The 15,984-nt window shown below is 40.9% G+C and overlaps 1 protein-coding gene across 2 annotated transcripts in view; it reads right to left on the minus strand.

The window, feature by feature from the left end:
• LOC104960690 (histone-lysine N-methyltransferase 2B-like) overlaps positions 1–15,984 on the minus strand; it is a 31,817-nt gene that overhangs the window by 13,000 nt on the left and 2,833 nt on the right. Inside the window, exons 2-16 of one of the 2 annotated variants that reach the window (XM_010788841.1) lie at positions 13,494–14,928; positions 13,083–13,255; positions 12,607–12,693; positions 12,151–12,307; positions 8,804–9,083; positions 8,216–8,277; positions 7,812–8,057; positions 7,597–7,691; positions 4,769–5,596; positions 4,278–4,391; positions 2,430–2,576; positions 1,820–1,912; positions 1,541–1,658; positions 1,287–1,400; positions 892–1,082 (exon numbers count right to left, since the gene is read on the minus strand). In XM_010788841.1, coding sequence (XP_010787143.1) covers positions 892–1,082; positions 1,287–1,400; positions 1,541–1,658; positions 1,820–1,912; positions 2,430–2,576; positions 4,278–4,391; positions 4,769–5,596; positions 7,597–7,691; positions 7,812–8,057; positions 8,216–8,277; positions 8,804–9,083; positions 12,151–12,307; positions 12,607–12,693; positions 13,083–13,255; positions 13,494–14,928 — 4,140 coding nt within the window. The remainder of the gene's footprint in view (positions 1–891; positions 1,083–1,286; positions 1,401–1,540; positions 1,659–1,819; positions 1,913–2,429; positions 2,577–4,277; positions 4,392–4,768; positions 5,597–7,596; positions 7,692–7,811; positions 8,058–8,215; positions 8,278–8,803; positions 9,084–12,150; positions 12,308–12,606; positions 12,694–13,082; positions 13,256–13,493; positions 14,929–15,984) is intronic. The other variant, XM_010788843.1, reaches the window with a different exon arrangement.

Raw genomic sequence — 15,984 nt, forward strand, 5'->3', positions numbered from 1 at the left:
CGCTAGCATTTAAGCCTCCACCACTCGCAAAAAGTTCAGACCGAGCCAAAGCTATTACAAACGCCAAATATCCTTATGTTGCCATGTTAGCAAAGCGCTACCTGGCTGTATCTGCTCCCTCTGTCCCTAGAGAGGGTGTTCTCCACAGCAGGAGACATTGTTAGTGCCAGCAGATCTGCCCTTTCGGCAAGCAATGTGGACACGTTTATTTTTCTTTAAAAAAACATGAAAATACAATGACAAGCAAGTCATAATGTCAAACTGGCTGCTTAGGTACTAGTACAGTACAGTTCAAATACAGATTATTTCAGTTCATCGAAATGCTGCACCTTAATGTTTATTTTATTATATTTTGTATTTATTTGAGTGAATATTCACAGTTTAATAATAATTAAAAACCCAAAACTAATAGTTTATGTTTTGTGAGTACTAGTACAGTAAAGTTAAAATACAGATTATTTCAGTTCATCAAAATGTTGCACCTTAATGTTTATTTTATTATATTTTGTATTTATTTGAGTGAATACATTATTCACAGTTTAATAATAATAAAAATATATATATATTTTATGTTTTGTGATATTTTTTCTTGCTGTACCGAGAAAAACGTACCGAACCGAACTGTGACCTAAAAACGAGGTACGTACCGAACCGAAATGTTTGTGAACCGTTATACCCCTAGTAACTGCACACTTTTAATTTTATCATTATTTTGTAATCTGCGGAGGTGTTTGTGTAATGTGAAAAATAGTAAAAAATACTATAAATACATGTTTAAAAAGAAAAGAAACTGTTAGACTTTTAACCTGAGCTTAATACACAAATTCGGAGAAAAATTAAGAGTGATTATGACTGAAGAAAAAAGGCAATGTCCAGTGGATAAGCTCTTACCATTTTGCACTTGAGGAGGTGCTGTGTGGTGTTGTGGGAGAGGAGGTCAGTGAGCACCTCCTCCAGCCCGTCCACCAGCCTCCCCTGCAGCTCCACCTTCAAGCTGCTGCCTTCAGTCGGCTGCCCTCTGCAGGGGGAGCAGCTGAAAAACACTTTCTCCGTTTGGCTCGACAGCATCCCAACCAGCTCATCTGCATCACAAACAGACAGAGTTAATTATTATACAGATTTATCATTAATTTCGGTTTTAAAATAAGTAAGCTGTAGTTGAAGTTAAACTAGCACTGCAACATAACATGGTGATTATCTAACTAACAAGAAATTAATTAGTGTTTGTAATATAAAACTCTGAATCATTTTTGGAATTTAATAAATAAATAAACAGAGTTACTCACCTGAAAGTCCTTCACATGTGTAATGGATCCAGTGGCTGCACTGCGAACACTGAATCATCTGTGTGTGTTGATCATTGGCGTTGTAGCACGTGTTGCAGACGGTGCAGAAATTACCTGATGGAGATACAGATCATATAATTAGTGACAACATCCATTGCTAGAGCCACACATAGAAATTCAGGTCAGCTTTCCAAACATATAGCCACTTAAAAATATGGCTGCAAATCATAAAGAAAACGCTAAAGAGGTCTTACCTTTTTTGTGGAGAGAAGAGCAGTCAGGACAAAGATCCTGCTCGTGGTTCCAGTCCAAGTCCCAGGACTTTCCAGGAGTCACGCCGCAGCTTTTACAACGAATGCATGTCATGCACACCTGCACAAAGACAACACAAAACAGCAAGCATGAGGCTATAGGAGTGATCACGATGAAGAAGCCATTTTTGTTATGGTTTATCTCTCAACATCCCTCAGACACTCCAAGACACTCCAAAACATTTCAAGGAATAGAAATATGAATATCTATTTGTATATTACCCAAGGCATGCTGCAGTTCATAGGTTTGGGGTAGGTTGGTCCCAAGCAGGAGGGGTGGTAGGAGGTTTGGCATCTCATGCACTGCAACACTGGCTAGAGGGGGGAAAACAGAAAAGTACTTTAATATGAAGTTAATAAATAGCATAAATGCTTGACTAGCACCTCATCAGCAATATGATCTATTATTCTACATATTATCCTATAGTATATTTTGCATCGAGTTGGAAAAACAGTGTTTTGATTCAGAACATAAAGTAGAAGAAATAGATATGAAAATAAAAACCAAAACAGTATAAAAAGTAATGATCGTGTTACCTAAAGACACTATTGATATACATTTCTCTTTAAAGAAATCCATAGATGGAAAAACTCCAAGAATGAATTGCCTAGTTGCATGTACAATATTTTTAATTATTCATATTGCTTGTGTGGAAGCCAATTAATTAAAATTAATTTAATACTGTTGGTTTTGTACCCACTACTAAAGGATATTACCAATATATATGTATTTACAGTATGAACTGAAGGAATATGTTGAGCAAGGAAAATAAATACATATACAGCTGTTTTAGAAAAAAGGGTTTCCTTTAAGGGCTGCAGGGTTGCATACCTTTGTGCTCTTGCTTCGACGGCCACACACGTGACAGAACTTGCAGCGCCTGCAGCACCAGTTCTCCTTGTTCTCCTCCTGGGGGCGCTCCTCGGATGAGAGGCAGAAACTGTGGAAAGGCTCACAGCAGATCTGGCAGAATATCATCTGAAGGAAGAAGGAAACAATAGTGTTATTATTGGCACTGCAGAGCACCAGAACACCTAAACAACAACCTAAAATCCAACTCCAGACATCCCGTGACTAATATTTGTTTAAGCATGGGTTTGGTTTCCCACAAAATTAAAAAAAGTCTCTCATCCAGAAATTCTTGATCCGGCCTCGTCACGTCTAACACTGATAGCTCAAGTTGTATGTATTATGATGTGCTGGAACAATAAGTTCTGGCTTTTTTTTATGTTTAAATCTCATATTTTTAGATACTAGGGACAGTGTTTCCCACACAGACTATACTTGGGCGGGCCGCTCAGGTATATTAACGGCCGCCCAAGTATATTTCGCGACCCATTTAGGTTTTCCTTTTCTTTTCTTTTCTCTTCTTTTTTTTCTTCGTCCGTGACCATGACGCCATCTGCGATCGATTAACTTGCGGACAATGATCCCTCGCTCTACGCCTCCTGTACCCAGTCCCGGACTGGCCATCGGGAGGACCGGGGGGTTTCCCGATGGCCCAGCCTGTTAAGTGGTCTGCCTCACACAGGGTGACTGGCTGTCTACATGATGCGGCCTGCCGACATGGCCACTGTCATACAGATCATAAATCAAAGCCCTTGATTGGTCTCTGTGTGTCATTCAAGCTTGGGATAACCTCAGCTCAGGTGAGGTAAAGGACTCTCTGAGTGTTTATATCAGGGGTGCCTAATACGTTGATCGCAAAGGTAGTGTGGGTAGATCGCATTGCATTTAAAAAAAAGAAAAAAAGAAAAGAGATTCATTTTTTTGATTTTTTTCTTTTTAAGTGGACCTATCATGCTATATTCGAATAAATAGTGTAGGACAATACCTATATAAGACATATTTATACTTTAAATTTTTCAAAATACCAAACAGATCATGCATTTTAGCCATTCCTCATTTCGCTCAATTTAACACTGTCTTTGCATGGGCTGATTCTGTGAGAACAGCACCATCTACAGGCCTGGCATATGTACTACAGCGTCTCCAGCGCTTTCGAACGGCAATGTCCGTGGCTGTCTCCTCCTGATTGGTGGAGTTGGCCCAATAGCCGTAGCGCCACTTCTGTGACGTCATAGAAGTGTTCAAATCTGGATCAGTCTGTATCAGATCCGTTGCAGCCCCTTTCTAAGAGATTTGGGTATGGAGGAAAAGAGAGAGGGTTGTGTTTTCTGAGTTCCCTGGAACACCGGGGACACATATTCATGTATAAAAGACGTACAAAAGTGCATTTTGCATGATAGGTCACCTTTAAGTTAGCCTATCATCCATCCTTACTATGGCATTTGCCACTTGATTGACGTACAGGTAAGCCATTCTGAGATCTCATATTTTCTAAACACGCAGTTCACCACGCATGGGCTGCAAATCACAAACGAGCTTCTTTCTTTCTTTATTTTTCAATATCCTGATAAATACTGTACCGGGGACTTTTTATTGCGATATTATCGTACCATGAATTTTTGGGATCGTTACATCCCTATTAGATACAGATACAACTTGGCATAGTCAAGGTCAGACCTTAAGAGATTAAACATGAGTGGAGGGGATCTTAAAGCCCTCATAGATTGAAGATTAAATATGAAATACTGAGCGAACCGCTATATTTCTCAGAACAGTGTTTTTATAGGTAACTATAATACCTTTGTTCTATAAGCTCTGGTAAAGAATTACCTCATGTCGTCCTTTACTGGCACACAGCAGGCAGACAGGTTGTGGGGTGGTGGGGACGGACGTGAGGACGCTCAGGCCGCCCATCAGCCACACGTTCTGGACAGCACAGTCTTCCTGGGACACACAAGGAAAGAAACAAAAAAGGAAGAGGAAAGATGATGAGTTTTTTGTTTTGTGCATTTTGAGTATCAGTTCACGAATCAATTGTATAGAAAAAAAATATCTACTTCCTATTTCCATAACCTGTCTCAGGGCCTATTTATTTATAATATCAGGATTAGGCAAGTGCAGTACAAAATATTTAGTGGTTCATCTTTTCAAGCTAGAAAAAAATGTAACTTAAAGCCAATGACAAAACAGTTTCTTTCCAATTAATTAGTTTACTAGTAATTTCAGACTCTGTTCCCTAAACAGCTCGTCATTAAGAAAAAATAATGTGAAGTTGTACACCTCATGCTATAAAATGACCCAAAATGTATGCAAAAACTCACCTTGAAGTCCACACGAATCTTGTACTTGTTCTGCAACAGGCCTTTTTGGGGAAAACCGTTGGTTAACCCAGTCAGGCTGTTCCCTGATGCACACTCTGCAGGATTCTGGGAACGAAGGACATATTGTGTGTCAGTTTTTACAGAACCGTCCTCCTCCTCCTCCTTTTGAGGCTGATCCACTGGCCTGTCCTCCCGCTCCTTTAGCTGGCCCTCCTGTAACTCTGTGTGTGGATGGACGGTCTGAGGGAGCACTTGAACAGTTTTATCTTTGTTTGCTGTGTGCGTCTCAGGCAAAACATCCGGGGGCTGCACCTCAGACTCTGGATGTTCCTGAAAAAACAACTTTGACGAAACCTCTGTCACAGCAGACTGCAGTGTGGACTGGGGTTCTTGTTGTTGTTCTTGAGATGATGGGATAATTTTGTGCAATTGCAAGGCTGATTCCGCCAGAGTCTTAGGCAAGCGGGGCAATCGTAACAAAAGGGATTTCTTTGAGGGTTCTGTTATGGGATGGGGGGATGCTGGGGAAGGTGGAGAAGCGGCATGTGTTACAGGCTGGGGAAGTTCTGGAGAGCACTGCGGTGTGGAATGTGATGAATGTGAAATAGCAGGCTGCGTCATTAGCTGGGTCAATATCGGAGGTGACTTTGCAGCACCAACATCCGGACACTGGGGGCACTGCTTTTGCAAAAACAGAGCGGACTGCGGGGTATTATCAGGCAGGCGGTGTAAGTGTATTTGTAGCTGCCGCTCCAGCTTCGGGCTTCTGGATGGGCTGGTTTCTGGTAAAGTGTCTCTGGACTCCATCGGCTCCGTGTTCTCCTGTTCCTGTGGAGGAGGGTACTGCCTAAGCCAACCAGCACGACCATAGTGCTGTGTTCCACCCATACTAGTGACATGCAGAGGTGGCGACTGGCAGCAGCCAAAGTGACAGAAAAGGAGTGCAATAACAACACTAGGCAGGAATAACAAGTAAGAAAAGGTAAAGAAGAAGCAAATGCATTCCACAGTAGAAAAGGCAAGCATTTAGGTGTGTAAGCTGTGCCATGCAAATAGGCAGACAGTACGAGAATATATGAAGTTAATTTACCTTGATCTATTTAAAAAAGACACTTGATTTATACTGTAGATTTAAACCTTCCTATGACCTCACCTGGACACGCAGATTTGAGGTTGATACCGATTTAAAAAGAGCAAGAGAAAAATAAAGTAGGATTTGGCACTGATTTTGTGCTAACAACACAAACAAAGAGAGTTCTCCAGTGTTGTAGCTTCAGTAGAGGGGTTGTCTTTGTTCCCTGTGCAATATGCAGTATGACGACAGACATTCAAAAGCTTTTTACAAACCTTAATAGAAAAAAAAGCATCCGTTAGAGCCTTCATGTATGTCTACATTTTTTAAAGTGCATGAGTGATTTCATTTATGCAGGTTATCCGAGGAAATGTAACAATTTGTGAACAAACAAATCTGCAGCCAACAAAAGCTAATTGGGTGTTTACGATGTCACCTATAAACAGCACATGTGGTTGATTTTGTGAACTTGCTACCTCTTTATTCTCGTCTTCAAAATATGGTGGCTTCCTTTGTTGCTGGTGTGTGAAGGAGGAGGAAGATGGAGTGACTGGATTGAGTCAATCATCAATGAAGAGCAGCAGGCAGTCGGCCAACATTTTTCCAATTGTGAAATGCATGAAGAGGTTTTTAGGTGCGTATGCATGGGTACATGGTACTTCGACAAAAACCAGTAAAAACCAATTAGCAAACACAGAGTGAGATTAACTCAGCAATTGAAAGCAGCGACTATGCATAATAAAAGAGACATTTCTCATGAAGAATGTCAGAAGACTTAAGCAATTAGAATCTCAAAAGGTGAAAACAAGCCAAAAGTAATGCGCAATTCTTTTAAGACAAGAGCAAGCTGTTCCTAATAAGATCGGAATGTGAATTGATGAAATCAAACTCACGAAAGCAAGCAAAGAGTCAGGCAGCACAGCCAAGATGCATTCTTTTACTTCAGCTCAAGTTAAATATATAAGATAAATATTGGGTTTATTGTAACCAATTTCAAGTGGTGCTACTTTCATTAAAAAAATATCTTATTCTGTGTGATAACATTCAGCTGATGTGGTTGGAAGTTTGTGAATTTAATGCTGACACATTAAAATATAAGGTCATTCATTTAACAAACAACCCATGCCATCGCCTTCATAGGGTTCCAGTGAAAGGTCCCGTGTGTAAGAAAATGGACTACAAAATATATATTATGTTACCAATAGTGTATAATCACCTGACACTAAACATTGCGTGCTATTTAGTCGGTTGCAATCATAATCCTGCATACTGGACCTTTAAGATACAGATTACATTTCAAAACTGGATGGTAAATAGGCAGCATTTTTATATGAGCACAGCTTGACTCACATATCATTTATAAAACATAAGGTTAAGCACATGCAAGGTGTTTAATATGAAGGAGAAACTTAAAAGTCAGAAACTGAAAATCAGCACAGTTGAATTTGAAAAGTAGATTCACTCATGCCAACAAAGATTCAATAAATACAATTGGAAACTAATGAAAGTGAGATGCAGACCTGGGCAAAGTGTTACTTGCAAATATGTATGGTCTTTTCTTAACATGATTATTCAGTCAGTTAAGTGTTTAATTTAAACCAACAACAATTTGATTGAGGAATAAATGATTATAAATACAGACTGTTTCGTTTTTTTATCTTTACATTTTTACTCCACTTATTTGGAAATGTAACATTTTTGCCCCAGGTTTGATCAGGTGGATCACCAAGGAGGGAAATCTGCTTGATGTTTTTACCTTGTTAGCTCTGGGTTTGGTCCCGGGTCCTTTGGAGAACAGCCGGCGAGGCTTCGGCATCTCAGTCGGAGGGTCGCCTGGTAGCGTTCCTCCATCTTGAGGAACGAGACCACCAAAAGAAGAAACCGATCTAAGACACAATTCTGATTCGACTGTGGTGATGTTTGGTCCTAACTTCTCATAAAGCTTAAAAACAAAACCTAAGCTTCAGTTACCTTGCTTGTTATCAGAGGCTACAGCCATCTTAACTGGCGATTTATCAGCCTTGTACTTGTCTTCTACTCCCTCCTCATCCTCAGATTCAGACTTCAGCAGGCTGCTGTAGGAGCGGGGCGTGATGTTACGTAGAGAATGTTTCCTGAGGGCAGGCGCCTTCGATGTCGATCCCTCGGCTGCGACTCTAGATTTCCAGCTCGTATCCTCACTGCCTGACACGGGGCGGAGGAAATGCCTTGCCCTGACTGAGAAAAGGGAGCCCCTTGATTCATTTTGAGCTAGATATTTTTGAGATGTTGTTGAATATTTTCAAGAAAATTACGGTAATTACAGCAACACGTTTGAAAATGTACGGATACAATTATTGCAGGCTCTTTATTACATTTGAGAATTAGAGACATACGTTTCAATGGTTTGATGACGCGATCCATCCTCGCTTTCTCAATCCGATCACACTTCCTATATCTGAGGAAGAAAAAACAGTCAAAGGTAATTATATACACGATTAAAACTGAGTAAATGCAAGTGGTAGATATGTTTGAATGTTGTTAAAAATGTGCTCCCTTTCGTTATCTGATTGATCCGAATGCTTTATTGGAATGTTTATTTATGATTCATCTACAAAAATGTGTAGATGAATCATAAATAGATGAATCATAAATAGGTTTGTTTTTAACCTAAAGGGTAAACAGTATTGTAGGCACCATTAACTGCAATATATTGGAACTTGGTAAAACCCTCTTTACTATAATAAAGAATATGTTTCCTATTTGTCTTTATAGGTGACATCAGAGTTAGATAACTAGCATTAAAATGGTTCAGTATTTAAGCATTTCTTCAAGTATGCAAAACTTGAGATCACCATATTTGAATAGTTCATATATTTGTGCTGCCATCTCTTGATAGCCTTCTGTTCCAATGTTCATAAAAGATTTGCTAAAATGTCAACAGCCCTCTCCGTGAATGTAATAACCTGATTAGTCTAACTTACACGCAACACTGCCGCTTGGTGTTGGGCCCCCCGAACTTGGGCTTATCAAGGCAGTTGGTGCACTCTGCGCAGTCCTCCTCTATCAAACAGCCCTCGCAGCATCCACAGCGCCGGGAGCGGACTCCCCCAATGGCATATTGACCCTGGGCCTTCTTCTTCTTCCTGAACATTTGGCCCCTCCCCCTCCCCCGGACCCTCCTCCTCCTCTGAATGTGATTCTGAGTGACAAACCACTGATCCCGGCCCGGATCAGGCATCTCATCGTCATCATCGGCCACATCTGCAAGCAAGAGACCGAGAGGATGGGTAAAAGAGCCACAATATACAGTTTGAATATTGAGTGCATATGTGTAGGGGCGACATCTTTGGATGCCAAATACTATTGAGTGTTGGTGAGGCATTACAGGTCTAAATGCTGTGATTGAATGTGTTACAGTATATACACATTTTCTTTTGTTGTCTGGTTTCTAAAAGGTACTCATTGCTAAAGTGTTGGAATAAGAAAGAGTCACTTTAGAATAAAGTTAGGTGGCTGGTAAAGTCTCTGACAAATCCATTGTTGGTAGAAATCCTCCTACCTGACCTTTTGAGATTTGAAAACTACCAATTCCTTTGACAAGCTCTGGCATCCCCCAGTGGTGTTAATGTCATCTGGCACAGAGCAACTTCAAACGGAAAATAAATTACTTAATTTTAAGTGAATAATAAAGCTGGATTTACATTGTGGAAGGATATCTGTTTCCCATTAGCCCTAGATGTGTTCTTCAGGAGACAAATTGCAGGGCAGTGAGTCTACTTGTCAAACGGCACTTCCTCACCTCATACTGAGTGATGCTCACTCGCCAGTGTTGGGTAAAGCTTTCCAACAGCGGTGGCTAATCTGTGTGTGACAAAAGATATTTTTGCTGGCAAATATCTTATTTACAACTACATTTAGCTAACAAAGCAGTTTTTTTTATTTTTGTGCTCAGCAGGTAACGTTTACCAAAAGCTAGAAATATTGTGCTCTTTTAAGAAATAATAGATTTTACATTGTTGTTATAACTGCAGAAGCTTAAGTTTGAGAGAATGTTTTAGCTGGTGAAGTTTTCAGTATAGTACTTTAGCAGATCAGCTTTGCCAAACAGAAACTGGCAGAAATGTATTTAGGTTTGGACAACGCTTATGAAGCAAATAGGAGAAATTGAATTGAAAAACAGTTGACCTACCTGAGAGCATGGCTTATATACAGTCTCAAGTCAATCAATTTCTTTACAATCAATCTATGAATAAAGTGGAAATCACAATTATCCCACGGTCCTAGCAATAACTGCAGCAACAATTCATGCTGCACACTTTGGGTGACAGCAACACAAATTATTAATAAATGATGAAGCTTCATTAGAAAACCCTGATAGAAGCTTCAAATGTAAACAATAATTCAATTATGTTCAATTATAATTTACACACGGCATCTATTTCACGTCTGTCCGTCCTGGGAGAGGGACCCCTCCTCTGTTGCTCTCCCTGAGGTTTCTCCCATGTTCCCCTTTAAACTGTGGGGGTTTCTCTGGAAGGTGGTGTCGTATTGTCATACTGATATTCTGTACACACTGTGAAGTCCACTGAGACAAATGTAACATTTGTGATATTGGGCTATATAAATAAACATTGATTGATAGATGACATTGATGTTCAGCCAATCCAGTGATCCGAGGAACAATCCGGTTTCACAACGATCCTCCTTTCAATATAAAAGTGTGTAACAGCCAACAATCTGAAAGAAAAACTATCACTGCCAACAACAGGCAACCACAACTCCAATCCTTTCAGACCTTCTTGTGCAGAATTAAAATATGAATGCTTTAAAGAGCAATTTGCAGGTTGTTTTTTTTTTTACTACATTTATGCTTAACCTTGCCTGAAAATTACAATTAAAAAAGTTAATGCAGGATTTGATATGTTTTACAAGACATAAGGGCAGGAATTCAGAGGAAAAGGAGCCGTTTTGAGCTCTGCTACTAATTTTTTTTTAACGTCATACACGTCATATTACGTCACATGGGGAAGCAACTTTCTCTAACTCCTTCTCTGTCCAATCCGCGCTAGTAGTTTGTATTTTTTCGGTAATTTTACATTGCATTTCACCATCTGTAATCATGGTGAGCTGGAGTTTGTGCGGGTTGCACAAACTCCAGCCTGTCAGTGTCAGGACATCGAGTCCGCAGTTTCCCTAACAGGAAAAGGACCGGAGCTAGCTTTCGTTCCTGGGTGCGTTGTGCGAGGTGCATCCACCTCCCTGCAGCACATACTCTCCACAGCTGAAGCCTATCAAACAAAACGTTTATCAGGAAACCGTATTACATCTCTCTCCCGCCCTTTGTTCCTCTCTCTCTCTCTCCCCCCCCTCCGGTATACAGCACCGTAAGACGTAGTGTGGAGTTGCATTAGGTAACGCGAGATACGGCTGATACTTGCGCATTAGTTTCTGTTATGGATCAGTATCAACAGTCCTGCCAGTAACGTTACTATATTATCAATACTACTTTAGTTATAGCCTGATATAGGATTGCTAACTTTACAATGTTGTGATTTGACTGACGTTAGCTAACATTAACTGTAGCTAACGCCGGTCTCTCACCAAGACAGCTGCTCTGTTCTCCACACACCAAAGCTCCATTTCTCGCCGATGGCCGTTATTTCTTCTAATCCTTGGCTGCTCCTGGTCTCTTGGACGCCTAGCAGGCTCATAATTATAATCATATGCATTCGAATATCCATGTTCAACCTCTTCTGTGTCAAAACTAGCATTGTGATCCATGTTTATTCATACGTTAGACCGGCCGCTCTCCCCCATGTCACGTCACACGCGGGAGGTCATGTGGGGAGGCTTTTTTTATGCGGAAGTAAAAATGTCTTACAAAAATGACGCCAGATGTCACTGTCGTGTATATTTCGGTATATTTAAAAAAAAATCTAGTGTATTCATCATTTTCCTACACATTTGTTCACTGGTGTGTCTAACCTGCAAGTTGCTCTTTAAGACTTGTCATGTCCTGCAGTTACTAAAATGATTGATTCCCTTATTGCCTTTGTGTCAGTTTCTTGACAACTTCAACCAGTTCCTTAGCAGGGAAGATCAGTTAACCATCTATTGGCTGCTTTTATTCCTTCATGTGATCATCATCATCATCATCATTATCATCATCACAACAACAGCACCAAGTGAAAACATCAGTTCCTTGCTTGTTAAAATCCAAATCATTGCACATACATAGTGCAATGCAAAATGTACCATCTCTTTTAAAGACGAAGTGAAGATAATTTCTGCATTTTACCTAAAAACATCACATTTGTTTGCATTGTACCTTCTGCTGCGGGAGAAAAGGTGATGCCCTCTCTCTCGTGGAGCGGCAGGGCGCTGAGTCTGGGGATATCGTCTGGCACCAAGGCGCGGGGCTGACCCAGAGCCACTGCTGCTGCCCGACACACATGTTTGATCCTCGGCCCACCTAGCGGCTGCTCCTGAACACAAACCAAGGAAAATGTAAAATGCAGAAATGTTTGTAAACAGATATTGGCAACACTTCACTATGAAATCTCATCTGAAATTAAACTCACAGTAGGATACAGTTCCCATTGTGAAGTGCAAAGGTTAACAACACATTTAGCAAACCTTTCCTAATGTCAAATAAACTTTATAATATGTTAAAAGTTTATAGCACTGTATGATTAATTTGAAGCACTCAATATTCTGTAAAGGGGAACCTCACCAGCAAATCAGATATGACAATGACATGACATTAATATGTTTAATTTATTACCTCAGAATTTTTATCTTTGGGAGATAAGCCAACTCTCCTCCTCCTCCTCCTTCTCGTCACTGGCACTCGTGATTCTCCTGAGCCCAACTGTCGGCCCAGCCGAGGAGGGGAAATCAAGGTTTCATGTTAGACATGCTACAACATTTCCATTTCCAAAATTCTCATTTTGAGAGCCTGAAAACCGCATCATTGACATACCGTTTCAGCCTTAGGGATTTTAGTGGCTTTTGAACTATCCATAGTGTAAAAAGTTAGGGAAGATTGACTTAAATGGGGACATATTATGCTCAATTTCAGATTCCTTCTTAAAATCAAAATGTATCTCTATTCAACCTGTCTGAAATTCCCTCCTGCAATAAAGGCCAGTGTACTCAGATAAAAATTGGGTTTAAGTACTCCGATGAGAAGTATATTCAAATGAGCCTGTATGCAACTCAAAAAGGGTATCCAAATCTGACTTGATCTTTGGTTCTTACCTGCGACATCTTCAGCTGCTTCTGCTGATCAATTTTGATGAGCTGAACTTTGGCTTTCTTCAGCAGGTGGAGCATGGTCTTATTAGCTCCACTGAGACCAATGCGATAGCTGGGACCGCTGACTTCCACCGCCTCATTGTTCTCCCCGGGAACGCCTCCCGCTTCATCTGTAGCTAAATACATTAATAAAGCAACTCTGGTTAGATTGTGCACAACCAGACACATCATCACTGCACAGCACACAAACTGAAAACACATAGCCTATGCATGGATTCTATTTTCAGGCGTAGAGATTTGTTTCATTCTCAGGTAAATCTTTTAAGATATATACATTTCACAAATGAGTGCTGTAATGTTTGAGCTTCTGTAAAAACAAGATCTCTCTAAATAATAACACAAACAAATTCTTACTGTTGCTGCCTGTATCTCCTGGCGGCGTACTTGAGGGGGCTGCCACATCAGCATTCACCAACACGGCTAGTTTCCTGACAACACCCGGCGCATCCATCTCCTCCATCATGAGCTTCGACCGCCGCTTCTTCCTGACGTGAGAGGTCAACCCGTCGCCACTTTGTTGATAGCTCCCTTCAGTGTCTGAGTGGCCTTTCTTTTTCTCCGCCAGTTTCAAGGTCAGTTTCTTAAGGTTCTTGTAAATCTCGAGGTGGCTCGTGCCTGGCCTGGGCTTTGATGGGAACTTTGCAGACGGGCTGTCGGTCACAGATGTAGAGTCACAGTCTGACTGCAGCAAGTTGCCATCATAACTCGGGTCATGGTATGATGGACTTGGTTTTCCATCCTCTCTCTGTTGACTCTTCTGCCATGTTGCCAGAGAACCCTTCGGAAAGGGGATAATTTCCTCGTCCAGGAACCTCTTTGGAGTTTTGATGACGCGGGAGGACCGTCCACTCGTTACAGTAGTGGAGGTGTTGGGGTCACCCTCAGATGGGGCGATACTCTGACTCTGCAGCTGCTGCTGCTGCTGGTTCCCACCCGGAGTCAGTGGGGCTGGAATGGGCTCCGTTACATAGGTGTAAAAAACATGCCTAGTTCGAATACGACAAACTTTCGGACGTCTAACTTCTGGTGAATTGTTTGGCTTCGGCTTTCGCTTGTGCCCATACAGAGATTTTTTGCGTTGCCTTTTGAGTACTATTTTTTCAGGGGAATCTGTGGCTTTACTCTTGAGTGGCATTGCTGCTTCGTCTCCACTCTGGGCCTCAGCTCCGGCCTCTGGAGAGGCACCCATACCCTTAGCCATTCTCTTCCTCTGCCGTTTCTGAAAGGATGTGAACGACAGAGCTGCTGCTTGGGAGGTGCGTCTGGTGTGCCCAATCCTGCGTTTCACAGATCTCTGTGGCTGAGATTGGTCCGTATCTGAATCCTCAGACACCTCGCCTGGTTCTTTGACCTTGGAAGCTTGCCTGGTGCCACCAGCTGAGGTAGCGGCTGTTTGGTTTCGCATGTTGCGGGAGTATGCTGATTTTCCTGCTCTCCTAATAAAGTCTGCTGCTCTTGTACTGCTCTGTCTATCTGAGGCCTGCGCGATTGCATGTTTGGCTACTACAGTAGGAGCTACCTGCTTGCCGCGCAGTTTAATCAGCATCTTGGGTATATCTTCGTCTTTAGATCGGCTCTCTATGAAACCATGGTCTTCTTTAGGAAGTCTGGACACAATTTTTCCAATAAGAGACGATTTTGGATTCTTAGGTATAATTTTTCCTAATAGAGGCTTTACTTCCAGAGAGCGGTCTGAAGCTAGGGGAAGCTTTGCTCGGCTGAGTAAAGACGACCTAGGAGCTTTCTGTGGACTACCTGTGGTGGTCCCAAATCCAGTGAAAACGTCCTCCTGAAGAAGAAAGAAAGTACAACCATTAAATTGACATAATACATTTAGACATGTTGAAAATAAAATAGGTTTGCTTCAGACAACTTGTTTTTACATTAGGCATTAGACTGACCTACACACGATCAGTGTGACAAATAAAACAAAATGTAAGGGCCAACTTTTAACCAAAATGTCAAAAAAATCTGAACATTTGAACATTTTCCAGGTCACTTGTAATTATTGCTGTTTTCATTGTGAAAGTAAACCAGATTACATGACTATTTATCACTCCCCAACAATATAAATGAAATATATGATTCGTTTTTGAAAATACTCTTTGCTAGATCAAATTTAACAATGGAAGTGTCCATTGTTTTTTGTGATAAAAATGTAATTTATGTTAAAAAAAAAAAACACTAATAAAAACTAGGTTTACATTTTGCTCCTTCTTTTCTAGGACAAATATAAATGAAACATTTTTTCATTAATGTTTATTATTTTTAATCTGTCATATAATAATCAAAGCCCTGACGGAAATAAAGCAATTTATCAGCAATTGAAACACAAGAACCACACATCCAAAAGTATTTGGCTTTGAAATATATAGAGATGATGAGACATCCATATAAATGACATAGAACAGATATAAACACAAAAGAAATAAAAACAATTAACAGTCACTATTCATAAAATACAGTATATCCGAAAAATATATTGATGAAGTGACGCTGCAGAACATCATGTGAGTCAATGGGCAAGTCCGTTTAGGAAACACATGATCTACAGAACTTCTTCATGTGTATAGCACAGATGTACTTGTTGCAGTTGCTGCATGTAGTCTGTGTCTTGGAGTCCTTTGATGGTCCACAGACCTAACAGCTGGCTGTGGTGGTCTTCTTGCGGCTGGCTGTGGGGGTCTTCCAGCAGCTGGCTCTGAGTCAAGTTCATCTTCCAATTCGCTGTCAAATTCTGAGTTTACCTCCACATTATCCTCATCTTCAGAAATGTCTTCCTGTTCCACTTCACCGTGTTCTTCTAATGCATTCCACTCACTCTCATCCATTATTAGCTCCAAGG

The sequence above is a fragment of the Notothenia coriiceps genome, unplaced genomic scaffold, assembly GCF_000735185.1.
Source record: "Notothenia coriiceps isolate Sejong01 unplaced genomic scaffold, NC01 NC01_scaffold00032168, whole genome shotgun sequence".
Classification (NCBI taxonomy): domain Eukaryota; kingdom Metazoa; phylum Chordata; class Actinopteri; order Perciformes; family Nototheniidae; genus Notothenia; species Notothenia coriiceps.